This window comes from Tauraco erythrolophus, chromosome Z (assembly GCF_009769465.1).
Source record: "Tauraco erythrolophus isolate bTauEry1 chromosome Z, bTauEry1.pri, whole genome shotgun sequence".
Classification (NCBI taxonomy): Eukaryota; Metazoa; Chordata; class Aves; order Musophagiformes; family Musophagidae; genus Tauraco; species Tauraco erythrolophus.
Genome location: NC_141496.1, coordinates 14,229,694 through 14,252,445, shown reverse-complemented (window position 1 = coordinate 14,252,445; position 22,752 = coordinate 14,229,694). Strand labels below are relative to the sequence as shown.

At 42.2% G+C, this 22,752-nt stretch overlaps 1 protein-coding gene across 2 annotated transcripts in view; it reads right to left on the bottom strand.

The window, feature by feature from the left end:
- The window catches only part of RAI14 (retinoic acid induced 14), an 80,295-nt gene extending 61,875 nt beyond the window's left edge, over nucleotides 1–18,420 (bottom strand). For both annotated transcript variants that reach the window (XM_086628689.1, XM_086628690.1), the window contains exon 1: nucleotides 18,351–18,420. In XM_086628689.1, the coding sequence (XP_086484815.1) occupies nucleotides 18,351–18,386 (36 nt within the window). In that variant the 5' untranslated portion in view covers nucleotides 18,387–18,420. The remainder of the gene's footprint in view (nucleotides 1–18,350) is intronic.
- Between the last annotated feature and the right edge of the window lie 4,332 nt (nucleotides 18,421–22,752).

Here is a 22,752-nt window from a genome sequence, read left to right as displayed (position 1 = left end):
TTTTTGTTTTTTAATTTAATGAGAGCTTTGATTTTCCCTGGGAGACAAGGTCAACAGACTAGGGCACTTCCTGTCTGCAGCAATGCTGTGTGCTTATGCAGACATGAGTCTTCTGACAAACAACTGATTTATTTCAAAGAAGGGGTCATTACAATCATGGCATATAGCAAGATCACATTCTTTCCTACTCATTTTGCTTAATGACTACGGATTACTCAAACATATTTGAAAAGAAGATGCATTTCAGCTGTGTGTGAAAACTGACAATTCATCCAAAATCCCACACACACGCTGAAAACAGAGGAGGAGGCGGCATCTTCTAGGTCAGACTGTGATAATGCATTGAAGAAAACTGGGAGCAATCCTACTGAAAACAACTAAGCTATTAAAACATAATAGATCTGGTCTTACAAGGTCCTGAGCACCTTGTCACCAGGAACATAGGCCTCTACTTTTCAGAAAAGATCATTAAGGGAGACTACCAGCAGGGTCATTCATGGCTTCCATATTTAAAATTGCCCCTCTGAATCCTACTGATGGCAGCGTCCATGCAAACCTCATGCAGTCTAATTACACACATTTGGGTCAAACTCAGGTGTCCTGGAAGGCAGGTCGTATCTCCAGCAGCATGCAACAGCAGCACCTCAGCTAACTACCCACAGATTTTATACCGCAGGAAACTCAAGAGACCAAAGTTTACAACAACAACCAGTAGACACACTAAAGTCTGAACATTCTGAGGCTTCTCAAGCTATACAGAGCTGAGACAGAATTTAAACTGGCCATGGCAGAAGCTGGTTGTCTCTCCTTCAAAAAATTTATGCAGATCCCATGTTTCCACAGCATTCGAACATTGCAGAATTACTTTTTTATCCACCACAATTATCCCATATAAATATTCTTACACACTTCTCCCTTATTTTAAAGACATGAAAGTAGGGTAACAAGCCCCTGCACAAGATTACAGAAACTTGCATTGAAAGATCAGGGACTGAGCCTTTCTTCCAATCTTCTAATCTTTCCTTCCTTTACTGCACTAACTTGGCAGTTCTCACGCTGTTCAACTGGGAGCTTCAGTCAACTACAATGGTGAGATTTACAGTGTCCGTTCCCATTCCTCTAAATCAGACAGTACTGAATTTGTTTACAGTCACTTTCAGTGCATGTACAAGCTACTTCAAAATGGTTAATTTGTTTTTCTTACGTCAAAGAATGTACATACAAACACAATTACAAAATTACAGAGCCGAAGCAATCCTACATCCATAATACTGAAGCTACTAAGCACTATATAGGTAATCTACAGCTCAATGAAAAAATAGAAAAACTAGTAGTGTCAAAACCAGAAACATAAATCTAAGAAAAGTAAAATGCTGCCCTGAATGCAGTCATTAAACCTATGAGAGTTATCCAGGAGAGGGGAAGGAGCGCAAGAATTGCTACTACAGAAGAGAAGGAAGAAATCTGCCATTAAGTAATATTTAAGTATAATTTCTAGGCAGCAGACTTTTTTCTGTTAGCTTATAGACAGACACAACTCGAGTCACCACTGCAGGAAACAGGCAGCTTAGCATTTCAAGAATAAATCATAAAGTGACTTGACCTTAATCTGAAAGTATCAGGATACATTTGGGGCTGGGGGAAGGGAAGGAGGGGGGAAGGGAAAAAGGCAGATTATAAATCTAAATTCCAGGCATGGAAACTCCCTTGTAGGGATTGGGAAAAATACATCTAGCAGAACAATTACATTCTTATGCTACCAGAAGAAAAACACTAAAAAATGCCAAGTACATTTCAGCTACATGTTAACTTACTAAACCTCCCTTCCTGGTCCCTGAGGAACACTTACTAAACCTTCTTCCATTTCATACCAGAAAATCCGACTGGATTTGGTGCCTTCCCTTCAACAACATGGCACAGCTACACAAAATAGATACCGCGTATTTTACAGGCTGAAACATCAACCATAGTGCTTGTTTGCCCAAAACTCTGCAATGAGCTGATGAATAAGAAGAGCCTGGAAACAAGCTTCTATGGTCAGAGGATAGTCCTGTGTTCTCCCAGCTAGCGTAAATTAAAAGAAAAAATAATAAAGCAAGTTTGGTGTTCAACACCTAATGCATAACGACTGAGCAAGCACTCACATTTAAAAAACGAGAAAAAAACATACAGTATATTATCCCAAAGTCGTATTCAATGTAACAGAAACTGTGGTCATCCTTCAAGAGGCCTGAAGAAACTTACACATAGCCATTTGCCCACATGCTGCTTATGTTTGCCATGTCCCATTTGCCATATCACAGTTTAGCAAGCAATATAAATAAAATATAAACTATTTGCTCCCTCAAATTATCCTCTAAGGAAAGCAATGTTACTCACAAACATAAAAAAAAAAAATCCAGCCTTCATCTGACCTCGTGCATCTTACCATCATCTGATCAAACGGAGACAGCTGAAGTGCACCACAACAGGAAATTTTCAGTAATTTTTTGCTGTGACATTACTCTGAGCCGATCGTCCTCATGAACACATGGCTAATACAATCTTCCTCTTAGGAGCACAACATGCTAAATAACCAGCACGCCAATCCACCCCAAGCGAGACCTGGCTTGCAAACAAGGAACCTGCACCACAAATAACAAAACCAAAACACCCTGAGCAACTCCAACTTTACAAGCAAATACCATATGCATTAAGAAGTGGTATTCACTACTGGAAAGAAATTGCTGCCCAACACAAAGCCTGGGGCAGCTTCCTGCCATGCAACACTTCACACACACAGCCCAGTTTGCTACACCTATTCCAACACAACTCCAAGGTGCACACCCACTGCTGCTTGTACTTATCGCTTCGACATGCGACAGGAGATTGCTGTCAGACAAACCCAGCAGAAGCAGAGATCAACAGGCTGTTTGTACCAAGAGAAGTGGGACAGGAACGTAATTGGGTGGGCAAAAAGAAAGCCACAAAAATCCCACCCTTAAGTATGCTGTTACTGTGCCAGCAAAGGCCATTAACGCACTCCAAGACGGCTGGAACTTGCAGTCCTTCTCAAACAACTACATGAGGCACAAGCACATGATATGCTGCTCAGGTTCCCTTAGCTACAGCCATAAGAATCAAAATGTCTTGCTTCCTCCTCTGATAAACACATAGAAATCATAGAATCATAGAATGGTTAGGGTTGGAAGGGACCTCAAAGATCATCTAGTTCCAACCCCCCTTCCATGGGCAGGGAAACACTCCGCTACACCAGGTTGCCCAAAGCTTCATCCAACCTGGCCTTGAACACTTCCAGGGATGGGGCACCCACAACGTCTCTGGGCAACCTGTTCCACTGCCTCACCACCCTCTGAGTGAAAAATTTCTTCCTTAGATCTAACCTAAATCTGCCCTCTTTCAGTTTAAATCCATTGCCCCTTGTCCTATCACTACACACCCTTGGAAAAAGTCCCTCTCCAGATTTCCTGTAGGCCCCCTTTAAGTACTGGAAGGCTGCGATAAGATCACCCCAGAGCCTTCTCTTCTCCAGGCTGAACAACCCCAACTCTCTCAGCCTGTCTTCATAGCAGAGGTGCTCCAGCCCTCGGATCATCTTCGTGGCCTTCCTGTGGATCTGCTCCAGCAGCTCCATGTCCTTCTTGTGTTGGGGACTCCAGAGCTGAACACAGTATTCCAGGTGGGGTCTCATGACAGCAAAGGGGCAGAATCACCTCCTCAACCTGCTGGCCACGCTTCTTTGGATGCAGCCCAAGATATGGTCGGCTTTCTGGGCTGCAAGCGCACATTGCCGGCTCATGTTAAGCTTCTTATCAACCAGCACTCCCAAGTCCTTTTCCTCAGGGCTGCTCTCGACCCATTCTCTGCCCAGCCTGTACCTGGATTGCCCCGACCCACATGCAGGACCTTGCACTTGGCCTTGTTGAACTTCATGAGGTTCTCACAGGCCCACCTCTCCAGCCTGTCAAGGTCCCTCTGGATGGCATCCCTACCCTCCAGCACGTCCACAACACCACACAGCTTGGTGTCATCTGCAAACTTGCTAAGGTGCACTCGATCCCGCTGTCCATGTCACCAACAAAGATGTTAAATAGCACCGGCCCCAGTACTGACCCCTGAGGAACACCACTCATCACTGGTCTCCACTTGGACATTGACATTGCCAGGTGAATTGAACCATTGACCGCAACTCTTTGAGTGCGACCATCCAGTCAATTCCCTATCCAGCAAGAGCGGTGCCTCCATCAAAACCATGTCTCTCCAGTTTAGAGATAAGGATGTCGTGTGGGACAGTATCAAATGCTTTGGATAAGTCCAGGTAGACAATGTCAGTTGCTCTTCCCCTATCCATCAATGCTGTAACCTCATCATAGAAGGCCACCAAATTAGTCATGCAGGATTTGCCCTTAGTGAAGCCATGTTGGCTGTCACCAATCACCTCCTTATTTTTCCATGTGCCTTAGCATAGTCGCCAGGAGCATCTGCTCCATGATCTTGCTGGGCACAGAGGTGACACTGACTGGCCTGTGGTTCCCTGGGTCTTCTTTTTTTCCTTTTTTAAAGATGGAGGCTATGTTTCCCCTTTTCCAGTCAGTGGGAACTTCACCAGATTGCCATGACTTCTCAAATATGATGGATAGCGGCTTAGCAACTTCATCTGCCAGTTCCCTCAGGACCCACCGATGCACCTCATCAGGTCCCATGGACTTGTGCACCCTCAGGTTCCTTAGATTGTCTCGAACCTGATCTTCTCCTACAGTGGGCGGTTCTTCATTCTCCCAGTCCCTGCCTTTGCCTTCTGTGATTTGGGCTGTGCAGCTGGAGCTCTTGCCAGTGAAGACTCAGGCAAAGAAGTCATTGAGAACCTCAGCCTTCTCCATATCCCGGGTCGCCAGGTCCCCTGTTTCCTTCCGGAGAGGGCCTACATTTTCTCTAGATCTCTTTTTATCACTGACATATCTATAGAAGTTTTTCCTGTTGCCCTTGATGTCCCTGGCCAGATTTAACTTTATCAGGGCTTTAACTTTCCTAACCTGATCTCTGGTTGCTTGGACAATTTCTCTTTATTCTTCCCAGGCTGCCTGTCCTTGCTTCCACCCTCTGTAGGCCTCCTTTTTGTGTCTGAGTTGGTCCAGGCACTCCTTGTTCATCCATACAGGCCTCCTGGTGTTCCTGCCTGACTTCCTCTTTGTTGGAATGCATCACTTCGAGGCTGAGTGGAGGTGATCCTTGAATATCATCCAGCTTTCCTGGGCCTCTCTTCCCTTCAGGGCTTCACCCCACTGTACTCTACCAAGGAGATCCCTGAAGAGGCTGAAGTCTGCTCTCCTGAAATCCAGGGTAGTGAGCTTGCTGAGCACTCTCCTTGCTTCCCTAAGAATCTTGAACACCACCATTTCATGGTCACTGCAGCCAAGGTGCCCTTGAGCGTCACATTCCCCACCAGCCCCTCCTTGTTGGTAAGAACAAGGTCGAGCAAAGCACCTCTCCTTGTTGGCTCCTCTATCACTTGGAGAAGGAAGTTATCATCAATGCATTCTAGGAACCTCCTAGATTGCCTGTGCCGTGCTGTGTTGTCCCTCCAACAGATATTGGGGTGGTTGAAGTCCCCCATGAGGACCAGGGCTCATGAATGTGAGGCTGTTCCTATCTGTCTGTAGAGGGCCTCATCCACTCAGTCTTCCTGGTCAGGTGATCTGTAGCAGAACCCCACTACTATGTCCCCTGTCTCTGCATTGCCTTTAATCCTGACCCATAAGCTCTCAGTTGGCTCCTCGTTCATGCCCAGGTGCAGCTCCATGCACTCCAGCTGGTCTTTGACATAGAGGGCAACCCCTCCTCCTCTTCTCCCCTGCCTGTCCTTCCTAAACAGCCTGAATTCTTCCATTCTGACACTCCAGTCATAGGATGCATCCCACCACATCTCCGCGATGCCAATAAGATCATATTTCTGCAGGTGCGCACACACTTCTGACTCCTCTTGCTTGTTCCTCCTGTACTGTTTAATACCTTCATTAGTGACATAGACAGTGGGATCAAGTGCACCCTCAGCAAGTTTGCAGACAACACCAAGCTGAGGGGTGCAACTGACACACCTGAAGGACAGGATGTCATCCAGAGGGAGCTGGACAAGCTCGAGAAGTGGGCCCATGTGAACCTCATGAGGTTGAACAAGGCCAGGTGAAAGGTCCTGCACATGGGTCAGGGCAACCCTCAGTATCAATACAGGCTGGAGGATGAAGGGATTGAGAGCAGCCTTGCCAAAAAGGACTTGACGATATTGGTGGATGAAAAGCTAGACATGACTCAGCAATGTGTCTGCTTACAGCCTAGATGGCCAACCATACCCTGGGCTGCACCAAAAGAAGTGTGGCCAGCAGGTCAAGAGAGGTGATTCTACTCCTCTACTCTGTTTTGGCAAGATCCCGCCTGGAGTACTGTGTCCAGCTCTGGAGTCCTCAGCATAGGAAAGACACTGACCTGTTGGAGTAATTCCAGAGGAGGGACATAAAAATGGTCAGAGGGTTGGAACACCTCTCCAATAAGGACGGGCTGAGACAGTTGGGATTGTTCAGCCTGGAGAAGAGAAGGCTCTGAGGAGACCTTATTGCAACCTTTTAGTACTTAAAGAAGGCTTATAAGAAAGATGGGGACAAACTTTTAAGCAGAGTCTGTTGTGATAGGACAAAGGGTAATGGTTTTAAACTAAACGAGCGTAGATTTAGACTAGATATAAGGAAAAAATCTTTTATGATGAGGGTGGTGAACACTGAAACAGGTTGTCCAGAGTGATGGCAGATGCCTCATCTCCGGAATCATTCAAGGTCAGGGCTGACAGTTGGACAGCTCTGAGCAACCTACTCTAGCTGAACATGTCCCTGCTCATTGCAGGGGGGTTGGACTAGATGACCTTTAAAGGTCCCTTCCAACCCAAACCTTTCTATGATTCTGTGACATTACAAAGGCTTTTAAGAGTTAACCTCCAAATCAAGTACACATTTGCAGATAAAACAGCTTCTACACCTGTATTCACAAATCACTGTCTTCAACCAAATCCCCTCACCTCCCACTAAGTGTTGTATACAGATTTATAATTCCAGATCTGATTGCATTACTACACAATGTCTTTCCTCATTTTGTGCTTGTTGACAAGAAGCAACAAAGGCAAAACAACTCAAGACGTGACTTTGACAGTGCACTAGCTTCTCCTCACTGACTTATGACATAGCTTGTCTTAATGATTAATAAAGAGCTTGTGCATGATGCTGCTTCCTCTGCTTCCAGAATGCAGCAACCCGTCTGCAACTGGACTGTGCAATAAAATTGCTCACAAGCAGTGCACTGACTAACACTCCATAAGCTCATGCTTTTGCTTACTTCCTGGAAGATCCACAAGTTCAGTCACATCTCAGGTGGTGCACTTCACTTGGACTTCCTATACAGCTATAAATTATACATCTGAGATGTATGTCAAAAAGGCAAGGTCACTGAGGGGTTGCCATTTATTCCTATTGAACAGAATCACATCATAAGCAATCACCCCACAGAGCAAAAAAAGGGGAAAAACAACCACAATAAAAACCCAACACACTCTAGACCCTAAAAAGCAGCCACTGTTGGATAACCTGTCAATATGAGCATCCTCTACAGTCAGGTATATTTCTATGTTAGATTCAGAGGAAATCCATGCCTCACTGGAGCCCCACCATATGCTTCCATGGAGCCAGCATTTTGATTTTGGTTCTTGATTCAAAGCCCAGTCAAGTAGACTGAAGTCTTTCTTCTGACTTCAAAGGGCACTGTTTCAGATTCTGGATAAGCAGACAGGTTACTCAAGTTTACAAGATTCCAAAGAGGTTTCCACCATGCAAAGAAGCAAAGATGAAAGAAAAGAGGTATGCACCTGTGAACAGAGCAGAATAGGTATGTCAGACACACACACATGCATTAGAACCACATGATTTGCAAAGTTATTAAAACACCTTTGCTTCGATCATCGTGGTCAAGTCAATGCAAGTGTTTTGGACAGTTAACTCTATATTTCATCTGAAATATGCATATGCAGCATATCTGGGGAATGAGACTAAGTCCCTAGAGAGCTATAGAGCAGTAAATTTAGCTTGAGTTTCAGGTTATGTTTTGCTAGTTGTATTATGTCACCTCTCAAAATCCAAACAGTATAAAGTAGCATTAGTGTTAGGTGTTACACCAGAACAGCATGAAAGAGGTTCCTACCTCAAAATACTTCAAGGTAAAGTATGAAGCCCATGCAACAAGCAAAATACAGGAAGAGAAGAGTAACTGTGGTAAGAATACATGTGAATACAAGCTGCAAGTCCAAGAGATGAAGACATCCTGCAGATGTAGTTAAAACACATTCCACCTCGATGGCTTTCACTGGCACAAAGTTAACGGTATTTTTAAAAGCTTAAGGCTGCAGTTACTTCTAGATAGTTTAGGTCTAAAAGTAAGAAAAATAGCTCATTAAATAGCTTTTCACATGTCACAACAAGCACACAAGTCCAGGCAGCTCTACTACTAATGTATGGCCAAGCACATTATAACTTTTCCGTGGGCTAAGCCTCAAGGTTTTTTCAGGCAGCTAAGAGCCTAGAATAAGGTACCTCTAATTTTTTTTTTCAACACCTTGCATCTTTGAACATGACTGCAAGCTTCCTACATGAAGTGTTTCAGGATATTAACCTTTACAGAATCACAGAATGGTCAAGTTTGGAAGATAGTCTAGTCCGTCTCCCCTCCTCAAAGGAAGGTCAACTATAGTAAGTTGCTCAGAGCCTTGTCAGATGGGTTTTGACTATTTACACAACCAAATTACCATCAAGTATGAATGATTATAAATTCTTAGCCTTGCATCAATTCCCAATACAGTGATACATTTTTAAAGGTCTGTAATATTTCAGAAGTTCATTAAAGTAGGATCATCTGTTAAAAAAAACTTGAGCAGTTGTTCGTGAAACACTTGTACCACTAAGCTGTAGCATACATACAAACTGTCCTAACAGTACGACACAGACACTGTGGTATTACAGCTTTTTCTCATTAGCAAAAACTTTGTTAGCTTTCAGCCTTCTATTCATCCCAGCTTTGTGTTTTTCTGTATGCAGTTTTTAAATACTTCCTTAATCACTGTAGCTAACACAAAGTGGTCAAGCCCAAACATCATACATCAACCTCACCTTGCAGAACAAACCTGCCTTCAGCCAACAGAAAGCATCTCCTCACTGCTATGCTGAAAAGAACAGAGCAACTTCTTATGCAACTATGATACATCAAGGCCTCTTCATCATCATTCCTTCCACCTGCCTGCCCCATACAGTGCTTCAGTAACTTGACCTTTGAATAAGAAAAAGTACCTTCAACGAAGTGCTGGAAGTTCAACTGTCACAACTCTCCCTAAACACTACATGGTATTTCCTGGGAAGAATGGCTGCTGACACCTGCATTCTCCGCTACGCTTAAGCTTCATGGATCTTAAGTACATCCACGGCATGAACCTCAAGGAGATCCAAGTGTGGCAAAGGAGCAGAAAAGGGTTGGACATGTCACTAATGCTGTGCATTTGCCTGGACTACATGCAACCTCAATAGCTTCTTGAAGAATAGGTATAGAAAATATTGCTGGAATAAGGCAAATAATACATCTATTTCAGCTTGTTTAACTTCTTAACATTTGTTGTCTGCTCATACCATTGACAGGTTCCCAAAATTTAAGCATAGGATGAAAAGGTTCAAATCTCCAATGAAATAAAATGTATAGGTGTTATATTCTTTAGATAATACTACAGCACCTATTTACAGCAAATTGGTTTTTGTCCTTAGAAAAGACAAGACAACAGTCTCCAAACACAAAGACTAGACCCTTCATTAAATCCCCTCCTTTACATGAGTTTTAACTGACAACTTGGACAGCTGGACAGAATTATTTTTTTTTTTTTTTTAAATCAGATTAAGCACCAGTAGTGCCAAAAAGGAAGACAGGGGATATAGTGTACCACAGTACGAACATGCAGACTGCTCATTTATCATATTTTTAATTTATTTTTCTTTACATCTAAATCTTGATAAATAAATAAATAAGTTACAATTGCTTTTTTCTGACTCTTCCAAAGTCAGGCCTTTGAACTTTTGTGCTCTGTTTAAAGGGACATAAAATACATATGTTTCTGCACAAAGATTCCTTTCTTGTTACCAATATATTTAACTTTGTTTCCAGTTTGTATATGCCAATTTGCCTTTCGTCTTCCTACTCACCCGCACTTCACATCGCTTAATTTTGGTATCTGATTTAGTAATGAACTGCCAATTAACTGGATAGGGGATTGAATGTACCCTCAATAAGTTTGCAGACGACACCAAGCTGGGAGGCTGTGTCGATCTGCTCGAGGGTAGGGAGGCCCTTCAGAGGGATTTGAACAGACTGGATCGTTGGGCTGAGGCCAATGGCATGAGCTTTAATAAGGCCAAGTGCAGAGTCCTTCACTTGGGGGGTAAAAACCCCAAGCATCGCTATAGGCTCAGGGAAGAGTGGCTGGAGAGCTGCCTGGCGGAGAAGGACCTGGGGGTGTTGGTTGACTACCGGCTTGATATGAGCCAGCAGTGTGCCCAGGTGGCCAAAAAGGCCAATGGGATACTGGCGTGTATCAAGAATAGTGTGACCAGCAGGAGCAGGGAAGTGATCCTGCCCCTGTACTCGGCACTGGTGAGGCCGCACCTGGAATATTGTGTCCAGTTTTGGGCCCCTCGCTTTAAGAGAGATATTGAGCTCCTGGAGCGAGTCCAAAGAAGGGCGACTAAACTGGTCAAGGGGCTGGAAAATAAAACTTATGGGGAGCGGCTGAGGGAGTTGGGGCTGTTTAGCCTGGAGAAGAGGAGGCTGAGGGGAGACCTGATTACAGCCTACAAATACTTGAGAAGGGATGGTGGGGAGGTGGGGGAAGGGCTCTTTACATTAGTGATGGGTGACAGAACAAGAGGAAATGGGTATAAGCTTAGTCAGGGGACATTCAGGTTGGATGTTAGAAAGTATTTCTTCTCTGAAAGGGTTGTCAGCCACTGGAATAGGTTGCCCAGGGAGGTGGTTGAGTCTCCATCCCTGGATGTGTTTAAGAATAGGGTGGATGAACTACTTAGGGATATGGTTTAATGGGGATTAGGGACGGTTGGACTGGATGACCTCTAAGGTCTTTTCCAACCTAGAAATCTATGAAATCTATGAAATCTATGATAGCTTCACATAGTTGTTCTTCTGCACACATCTACTACAATTTTGTATATTGCTGCCTGTAACACCACAGGGTTTAACTCCATTTAAAACAATTTTGTAATGGGTGGGTTCCTCTTCATCTTTGCAAATGTTTTGCATATATTTCTTTCAAAGAAAGATCACATGAGGATGGCCAAACCAGCCATTCTGGCATGGTCAGAACACAGATGCAAAGTGTTCACCTTGCCAGGCACTGCCTGGGCGGGCAGGGCAGACCAGTGTTAGTGGCCAACCAGTGACTAATCAATGTTTCCTTTGACACAGCCTCCAACCCTTCCTCCAGCTCTAGATGGGTGAGCAAGCAAGAAGTCAAGGATAACAAAGTTGTCAGGTCTAGGCAGGCAGCATGTGGGAAAAGGAGACACCTTTCCCTTTCGTCAGCCTATATTTACAAAAGAATCAGTCCCATGTCATTCTGTGTTGGTAAGAATATGACTCTAGGGCCAATAATAATGGGAGATATTATTCCTCACCTAATTTGGGGCATAAGCATGGGTGAGGTGAAAGCCAAAAGGAAAGCAGTGCAGGAGCTGCATGCCATTTCCTAAGGGCAGTAGCTCTGAGACAAACACAGGTATGGAAGACAAAGCCCAGGTGAGTGCAATGTGCTTCCAACAGGACAGAGAAACTGCAAGTGGGTGAGTGAGGTCAGCCACGCATGTTTGACCTGACCCTCATTCAGCTTCTTCTGACTTCAAACACAGGGTTTAATCAAGTGGCACTGGCTATGCAAATATACTATAAGACTGGCTGATTAGGACTGCAACTATCCATGATCAACCCAGCCTGTGGATGAACACTGCACACTTAACAGACACAGGACTAGCACCAGACAAAGGAATCACGAATTTCTAACTGACAACAACGCTTTTTTACAGACTGACAAAGACTGGCTGGGAACCCAACCGAGATGTTCTCTGCTATACTCCAGATTAGAATCCCGTTTTAGGAAATAACTATGTGTTTATTCAAAGTAAGCCAACTCCAACCCAGGTTGGAGGGCAGTTCTCATTTAACCTATACCCTTTCATTTCTGTCCCAACCATTTGGAGATTCCACAGGTTGTTTCCAGAATACCTGCAAGTTATCTAGCCCCAAACACTCTGTCAAAGATATGTACTTTCCTACCCAGAGACATCCAATCAGCAGGCATCCCACAAGAGCCCAGTTATTCCTTCTCACAGAACAGTTACCAAAACAGTAACTCTGACCCTACAGCTTCAACTGTCTCTCCTTTCCCCTCCCTTTCAGATCTTTTCTTTTTTCCTCTGCTTTCCCCTACTCTTACCTATCCGTCTTTATACTTGCCTTCTCCATTATGTTTTCCTGCTACCTCCAAAAGAGATGCTACATAACTTACAGGCTGATACTGGGCCACTCACAGAGGGCTAAAGTGCACCATAACTACAGTTGACCTGAGTAAGGTAATTTTAGAGGTACTCTGAGCACATTCCTGTTGTCAATAAAGAAGAAAAGACACTATGTGATGGCAAGAGGCTCACACAGTAACAGGCAGTAGGTCTTACTCTAAATACTGTAGGATTGATAACATGTTTAACTTTCTTCCTGCACAAAGCATTTAAGCTTTGCCTGAGAGAGCAAGCTGACTAGAGCAGAGCCTTATGCTGTCCAGAATTGAAGGCAAATTGCTCTGGAGCAGAAAATGGAGTGGAAGGTAGAACCTGACAGAGGAAGGGAAGGAGAAAGCAGGAGCCACAGCACTTCTTTCAAGAGGGAGACAAGGCTAAATCCTCCTTTCCCAAGAAGAGGTGGTTGAAGAAAATCTATACATTCCAGAGATGAGGTCTTCCCCTAAACACTGTATAGTGGAATCAAAAATTATTACTGAAGAATGCAGTAAAGTGAGGAAAAACTACAGTCATCATAATGCGTTTCAGGCTGATTTAATTCAACACCAAATAAAAGAAGGACACTTAAATAAAAGCAAGTTTCAGTAGTTCATAATCTAAATAATTGGGTAAAGTGGTTGGACAACATTGCTATTTCACTCTGCAGCCAGAGTGAACTCTCTACACGTGGGTTTTTTTTGTCACAATTATCCTGAAGTAAAGTATATGTACACAGAGTGGATAGTGCAATTTTCAACAATCCTATGCTCCTTTTTAGGCTAATTGTAGCTTTCAGCAGATAAAAGAATTCAAGGGCTGTTTAAAGGAGATCCTGCTTTATTATTTTTAAAGTTGCCCCACCCAAGTTTTATTCTCCCACACATTCAGTCCAGAGCACATGGGAAAACAGTGATTTCAATGGAATGCATCCCAGTAATCTTTCCGTTCCAGACCCCCACATAGCTTTTCATACTTAAAAAACTGTTGAATGGGAGCCTGCTACTTAGAACAGTGGGCATTAAAAAGAAGTGCCAAGCCATAATCAGCATAGTGTTTAGATCGAGACAGATTTTGTACTACAACATACCTAAATGCCTCATCATTTTAAGATTTATGGAACAATGACTATACCACAGGCCAAAAAGCAGACATTTTCATAAGAACTGCAAACTTTTCAACCCCCATATGATAATACAACAAATAGGCATTTCCAGAAATACCAGAAGTTAGAGCTGGCAATTAGGATTGGGAAATCCCAGCCTGTCTTGGCTCTCGTTCTGACAATAGCTACCTTTTCTGCTGAACTGCACAGTCAATTTTCAATCTTAAAAGACACTCTACTTTTTTAATTACTCAGTATTTAAGATATTTGGAAACAAATCCCAATTCTAATCTTTGCTTTGTCCAGTCAACAAGCTAGTAATTGGAAGAAAATTGGTCCATTGTCAAATTGCAAGACATGTTTTTCAGCTGATCTTTAATACTCACAGAAAACAGTCTTAAAACTTTTCAGCTTTTGCCCACAGATCTAAGTCAGTGAAAACAATCCAACTCATCACAGCCTTCACACAATATGCCTTTACTAGAGAAATCAAGAACACTGTTAAAAACAAATCTACCTGAACAGATCGCTTAGGTTCCTACAACATCTTAGTATCAAAGAGCTAGATATTTAAATGTGTGTAGGTGCCTGAAAATGTTGATGAGCATCTTGTCATGTTTAAGAAGCAGACAATACATGTTTAGACAGGCTTAATATCTTCACACGTTTGAAAATCCACTCTGCTCTCATCTGCCTGTTTAAGAATCTACATGCTTTTGAAGTCCTGACTTCACAAACTGACTAGTTACTACAGAAAACAATCCCAAACATTAATAAGCAGCCTAATAAGACATCAGTAGCATTGGTTTTGCTTTAACTGGATTATTTCAAACTCTGCTTTTCTAAGCAGAAACAATGAAGAACTTCTGTCTTACTGGGCAGAGATATTCATTCTCTGTCATGTGCATAAACTACAGACAGTCTATAAACAAATTCAAGCTCTGAAGTGATAGTTCCCCATACTACCATACCAACTTTTTCAAGTGTTACATGTAATAGTCTCTTGCAACAATTAAAATAGTCATCCTTTTGGGTGTTACTAACAGCAGGTTTCAAGTTTGACAGAGAGGAACAAGAGGTAAGGAAAGAGTGGAGAAAATACAGCTTCTCAAGGCAGAAGAGACTAGTTGCTTTGTCAAGAACTAAGTGCCATTTTTCTCGTTTTGTCTACAGACTCTTGAAGTGCACTCGTCCACTACTTAGCTTCCAGTCTCAGCATTTGCTCCCACCTAGGCATCCTGTGCACAGATTCCTAGTCTGCAAGCATCCTCCTGTAACTACACATCACACTTTGACAATACTCATTCGTGACAGAGAGATAAACCTCATTCCTCCACTCCAAATACCACGTTCACATGGCAACAGTCACCCCAAGGAAGGATTTCACAGCAATTAAGTGCATCAAGGAGAAAAGATTCTCCAGTTAATGGAGCTGCTTGCACACACAGAGTGCAAATCACATAAGGTACAGGGGAGCTGAGCAGCAAAAGCATGAAGTGAGGAGTCACCCTCCCATCTAAGAGTCATGCTCCCATCTCTCAGCAAGGGACTATATAAATTCTGCTAAATATCAGAATTAGAAGCCTTATTTACTTGTGTGTTCCTGCAGCTCCTTTGCTGGCATGCCCACCCCTGTGCTTTTTAGGCCAATAATCCCAGGGTGGGATTTGACAATGTAGGTAAGCCAAGCAACGGCTGCAGAAAGAGATGTCCTGCTGCTCCTCCTACTTTCACCATTCCTCTCAGGACTGACCCTACAGTGAGACAGAGCAGGGAGTTCACCAGCTAAAACTCACCGCACAAATTAATTTTCCATCACTTTATGTCCCTGAACTGGCTCACTACAGGGTCAGACACCCTCAAAACCAAAAGGGCAGAAATGAAAGAGGGAGCAGGCACATCTCTCTTGCAAGCTGCAAGACTGGTGTAGCTACAGCTCCAAATCAAAGCCCTGCAGCAGGGACACAGAGTCATATGCATGAATATCAGCAGCTGTGCCCACTTTCAGCCATTCCGGAACAGCCTAGAGAGCTCAAATACATCAGTGAAGTTTCCTGCACAGTTTTCATTCCAGTATACAGTTTTATGTTATCAGTCTTACTGCTGGAGAAGTGTTTGTGTAATTCCTATTTCTCAAACACACCTTGAAGACTTACTCCTACTCGCCCCTCTTTTCCTATGTTTTTATGCTAACCGTGAGGCTAAAGAAAAGGGTACTGTTCCCTCCCTCAAGACAGCTTCAGTTCTACAAAATAAAACATCAAAGATTTCCTCCAGAAAGGAACACAAGGGAGATGGGATGAGAAAAGGAGTTCCTCTATCCCTGCTGACTTTACCCTTATCACTAATCCAAAAGCAGTCACCTCATCTTTTAAACTGGATACAAATAAGACTAATTCCAATTAAAACCACCTCCTCTTCCTCCTCCTCCTGACAAATTATAGCTAAGGGCAGCTTCTGGAAACTAAAGAGAACGACAATTCTCCTTGCTTATCTTGCACAAAATATAGAATAGCTCTTGTTGGCTGTTTTGAATTATGCCCTTAAGGTTTGGCTTCAAAACAGAGGAAACCAGACTGTCACGGATTTAGACTGCTGTGCTCTTAAAACTGCATATCTAAGTTTTAGGTATCTGGAAAATCCTTTGTGGTCAACTTTGTCTCCAGCCAGCAGACAGCAGTAGTATCAAAACAGCAATTACTTTCAGAGTTCACTTGGTTTTAGGGAGAGGCATAGGCAACTTATCAAGGACAGATAAGCGAGGAATAAGTGAACCAGTGCAATTTATAACAGTGGGTGGACTAGCTACAGCAAGATCTGGTTGCATCACGCATGTCACTTAGCCTTTGCTCTAGAGCAGCAGCCCAGCCCTAACTAGCATAAAAGTGTGAATGAAGTCATCCTAACAGACAGGCACACCTAACTTCCACAGTACCAGTGCCTTCATATATTAGCCAAGGGACTGTTCTTGTCAGTCAAGCAGAGGCCTAAAAAAAGTTTTCCTGGTGTAGGTGAACTCAAAATAGCAATTGCTGCTACTCGTTGCAACAGGAGCAACCATGTCTGACCACCAAATTCTAGCAGTTCTAAACTGAATGGCACATTCAGTTAGATGAGACATCAGAGAATTGTGACACTATTTTTATTTATTGTGAAGTGGTACAAGACACTGTGCCACTGGCTGATTCAGCCTGGTGACTAGCAAAAGCCAAATGTCGCTTAAGTAGTTTGAGGTGTTTCCCTCTGCTCCCAAAGGTTGGTTGACATATTTAGCTCGTTTATAGAGGCAGTCTTTTTAGAAAGAGCTCTTGTTAAACTTAAGGAGCAGAGCATCCATCAGTGGTGCTGCTAGTAAGCCAATACAGCAGCTGCACCAAACACTAACCTGTGGCACAAAAGACTTTCTAAGCAGTAACCAGCACATCTGCAGATTGTACCACTACAGCACCTCTACCTTCCTCGCAGCAACTGAAGTGCACTGCAGGCCAGCTAAAGACATCCCTCTAACAGTGTGTTACGATACCATCTCTACATCAAAGCACAGCCTGTACTACTGAATGCGGTGTGTAATTTTACTGCTGAACACCAAAACTTGTGAAGAAGCTCCATTTTCAAACCTAAAGCACCTTCACCAAACATGGCTGCTCTAGGACCCCACATGAATCTGGCCATGACAAACAACAACAAATCACTCCTTTCAAAGCACTACACAAATGTGGGATGAAGGATGGAACACTACATTCTTCACAGACCATGGAGATTGTTACCAATTCCGTACAAAATCTGGAAAATCAAGCAAACACAAAGTCACCTATTTCACTGACTGCTCACTGCACTATCAATAAACATTAACATTATGCATGACAAAAAGCTGGAACGAATAGTGGTAGGAAAAGACAGGCAAGAACAGCACTGCACTACAGCAGTTCCACTGCTCCAAGGGAAGTATGCTTACTGTACATGTTGAAGGTTGGGTCTCCAGTGATACCACGGCTACTAGGAAGAGGCAATACATGATGAGCCGCCTAACGTCTCTCTAAATGCAGTTCTGAAGAGTATCCTGCAGGACCTCCATATCCATGTCTGTCATCCTCACTGCTCAAGCCTCATACCCACCTCTCCTGTCGCACCAGAACTGATGAGCCACAGCTGCCCTAATTGAACAGCTGGTTCCTGCATTCTTGCTGACAAACAAACCCCGCTGCAGACTGAGGAGACATTTTGTTAAGTGTTCAAACACCACACTGATAAGAGTGGCATTACGCTTAGATATAAATATGATTGGGTGGTAAAGTCCTTACTAGGCTTACTCCTATACCTGGAACAAAGTTTCAGTCTGAGCACCAGCACAACGTAACACAAGTTCTGCAGAGCCCGCACATATGTGCATGATTCAGTTATGGGGAGCAAGGCAGTGAAATACTATTAGTTTGAGTAACAGGGAATTGCACACAGACTAGAAAAAGCCTACTCCACACTGTACTCAGCTGTTGCCTTTCTGCTTGGGAAAAGGTTTTCTTCTCTGTAATTCATTAACCTACAACCTTATCAAGGTAGGAGTGAAGAACTTGTTTCCAGCACGGAAACCAGCAGCCAAACCGAGCAGAAATACTTACGTCACTCTTCCGGAACCTTGATTTTAAGCTCTTCATGCTGATCACATTCAACCTCTCAAACTTTTGAGGAGCTTTTTATCCTTCTTCAATATCTAAACAAAAAAGAAAGAAAAATAAGATTCCAACTTGATACCATTCAGTTCACTGGCAGCCAAGTCTGAATTGAATTTGCATACCTATATCACCCTTTGAGGATTTAGCCCTCAAGCTCTAAAACAGATTAATAGCCAGCTAAGGGAAAGTTTCTGTTTCTCCAAACCTAAAAGCAAGCCTAAATTGGACCACAGAAGAATAGAGCAAATCTTTACCAAAAACTCAAGTGTGTATCACGTTATCCTAGCTGCCTTTCAACATCATTAGGTCACTAAAACATTCATAAGTGTAGCAGCTTTCTCTGCTCACTGCTTATTTTAACATTATCATCAGGGCAGTCATTTGTTACATGGGAAAAGCAGAAATAAGTGTACAAAGTAATTCATTACTTTAAGATTTCGCTATCCTACAACTGTGGGCCTGCACTGGGTACCAGAAGTACCACCACTATTGTATGTGCTAGTCTAACCAATAATCAAATTCAAAATTATACTTAAACCATTCATGACACATGCTAGGACAGCTCAACACAACACAGCAGATAGAACCACCTGAGCAAGAATAAAGGTTATCAGTAGAAGAAATGTTTTTATACACTTCCCCATAAGAAACTGTATAGTCTATTCTTGAAGTCATAGCTGAATTTGGCAGTGCACTATCACAGCCATATTCTCCCTTCCTCCCTCTCAAGTGAAGAGAAGCAGCAGTTGCACAAGCATATACAACTAACATTACAGACAAGCTGCAAGTTCTCACAGGGGAACAGGGAGCCAGTGCCTAGAGCAGTTTCCTACAGAAAGCTTCAATATACCATATATGACCAATCCAAGACAAATGTAACAAGCAAACAACACATTAAAGTAACATAGCAATGTGCTTTTTCCTAGAGCACAGCAGAAAAAACTTAATGAAAGAGCAACATACATCTGGACAGGGCAAAGCCATCTATGCAAAAATGTTCCAAATTTCTAGTTCTACAGTATGCTCACTGGAATAGCCACTCATCTACCAGTTTTAGCTGCTATACAAATTCCTTCTGAAGGAACAGTTTAAAGTAAAGGATGTTCAGCTGTATAAACTTCCTCCCTCCACCCTAGAAAAAAAGGAGAAAAAGTATTACGAGTCTAGCCAGATAAATAAATAACTGAAACAAGGACTGGAGTATAAATTCAAATAGGTCATGCAGGGTCACTAATGCTTCACCTCACTCTTCAGAAACAGCAGATTACAGTTTAATAAGCAAAGTGAGATTCATTTGTTTCATAAAATAAAATCTCATCACTATGAGGCAAGTTGCTATGTTCTATAAGATCGCTCTACTATGAGTTTTAAAATGCAACTACACAGTGTTCTTTCAGTAAAATATATATGAACACTTCCACAAAATAGAACACCAAGTACCATTCAGGAATAGCAATTAGTGCTAAGTAAACATGTCATTTAGTTCAACCCCGTATTTATCTGACAGCCGTTCAAGACAAACACAAGTACGTTTCTTAAAAACCCAAACAGAAAATCCCATACACTACACACACAAATACATTTCCCACAGAACATACTCCTCCAGTTGGTAATCTGGATGGGGTAATTCTGTCGACTGTTAAAATACCGTTAAATCTAATTAAATTACTCTAAGTCTAATTAAACAGTCATTTTGAAGTCATATCAGATTCCTGACTGCTTTCAGGTATATGAACGAGGGGCACCATTCGAAGTTCTTGCTTTTCATCTCAAGGAGAACAGGCTCGTGGTATTTTGTTTAATTCTTTAGCATGCAAAAGGAAAAGAAAAAAAAAATGCAGAAGCTTTTCACTCCCTGGCTTAAGTAACAATTTTAGTATTTTCCTGGGCTGAAAGAAGTATTTGTAAAATAGTAACAAAAAAACCAAATTAAAAAACAAGTTTTGAACAATCAAAAATAAGGAATTATTTTAGGTTGCTCTGAGAGAAGCAGACCACTTTATTTCTGCTACACCTACTTGAACTTTGGAGAAAGTGTTTAAATTGCACAACAGCTGTCATAACCTGCACTGGAAAGGAGCCTGAAACTCAGCAAGAGCCAAGCAATCTCCTAAATCATTCTCTAGCAATACTAAGATGATGAGCACTGCAAAGACCAGAAGTGCCAGGGTACAGACAAGACAAATACCATTACACTTATCTGGCCTTCTTTACATACCACGCCAACAAAAAAAGAAAGGAAAAAAAAAAAAGAAAAAAAAAAGAAAAAAAATGGAGGACAAAACCCCCAAACTCTCTTTAAAAAAACTTTTGGGAAAAAGCAAATCAAACCAAACCACAGCTTTAAGGAACTTTAAAAGCTAGAAACAACATACAATATTGCACAAAATCAAAAACTTAACAGGACTTTTTATTTTAAAACGTAAACATATTTGGCTAAAAAAAAAAAAGGTAAACAGTTTAATTAGACCAGTTAATAAAACATAAAGCAATCCTGTGCATGGGGAATTGAAAACAAAACATCTTTCCTCACATACAGATTGCCAAAGAATTGTCTGCTATAGGCTGTCTCTCCCCTTCCCACCTCCTCGGCATTTTTGGCTCCCATGAACAAAAGATTTGTTACAGCTCCCATGGAAGATAAAGAACTCAACTACAGGGCTAAGAGGTGGATGACAACTCCTTGTAGGTATACGGACAGAACAGCTGCAAAGCTGTACTCTCTTCTATAAGGAATATGTAATAGAGTCTAATTAGGAGTGCTTGCAAAGCTTGTTAATATGCTACTTTTCCCCCTTTTGAGGAAGGAAGAAGGGAGGTGAGCTGTGTTTCTGTTAGAAGCCAACTTATTTTTCCCACAGGATACTTCACCTCTTGCGTAAGTGCGTTTTATACACCGAATGTGAAACTCAAGTCCTCAGCATAATTAAAAAAGCATGCACAAGCACACGAAAACAGCATTCCCAAGCTTAGTGTATGTGTCACATCTGTATTTTTTCCATAAGAGATAGTTAAACACAAACATTAAGGTTACAGTTTATGCATCACAATGCCCATAATCCTTCCGCTGTAGAGATAAGAACCTGTGAAGCGGTGAGAGCTGCCTTTTCTTGGCACTGTTTAAAGGAGGAAGTCACCTCTCAAAGGGTGTAATTATTGGAATTGATGCAAAAAGAGGTCAGCATCCTGATTCAGCAGAGCTTTATGACAACTGTTCATTTGCCAGAGGGGGGATAAAGGAAGCACCATTAATACACTCCTGTTTTACAAGATAGGAAATGACTACTAGAAATTCACTAGGGAGCATCAAGACACTTCAAAACAGTATTTCTGCAATGAATCACAGGTATTAACAAGAAGCAATATCTACTAATAGTGACATTTCTCCACTTTCAGAACAAATGTGATAATAAATACTGAGTGCTGTCATTTTGTAGCTGCAGTAAGTTAGCAGTAGAGGAGTGCTTAACTCCAGGCAGTCTCGACAGCTAATGCTGATCACATGCTTTTAACCATTAGCTCCAAAATCAAATATCTAGTTCTCCATCTCATCTTCCTTCACCTTAATGTTAAGAAACAGCTTTCAGGAGTACAAGCCACAGAAAACATCTTTAGGTTGGTGGTAAATCCATCTAGTCAAAACAAGAGGCATCGAAGTGGTGGTGAAACTGTGTTTTAATGCACAATACAATCTTCAGGTTTAAACACAGGAAACAGATCAGGATAATCTTCCCCACTGATTTACAGTGAGATTCACACAAACCACAGTAAACAACAATACTGACATATTTTTTCCTTTCATTAAATTGCATTAATCTCAGAGCAAGGCCTTTCAAACAATGTTACAATTAACTCCTTGAATGGCTAAAGATGCAGTGAAGCAACAGTAAAACAGCCTCAGTTTTACTAAGTAAAACTACACTATGCACAGTGTTCACAAAAATGACAGTTATCCTTTACTGATAAGTGCTGAATTCAATTCATTTAAGCATCAAAAATGTTGCATCTCTTTCAGAACACTCTGAGAAGCCTCCATCTCAGACAGTGCTCTTCTGCAGCAAAGCATGATTAATGTCAACTAATTTCCCCTTCCCCTCCCCAAAATAGGTCAACATTTCTTTCTAACCTTGTGAGGTTACAGAAAAGAACTAGAAACTCCATGCAAGATCTGGCAACACAAAGAGAAGAGGAAAAAAAAAAAAAAAATGTCTGGAAGAATACCATTGCCACCTCACACTTACATCTCCTTTGTGTGAATACATCTATGCTTACAGGGGAAAATAAGGGACCCCAGAAGAGTCTTCTCCCAAAGCACACCACCGCCATTTATTCTCTGGATGATCACTTT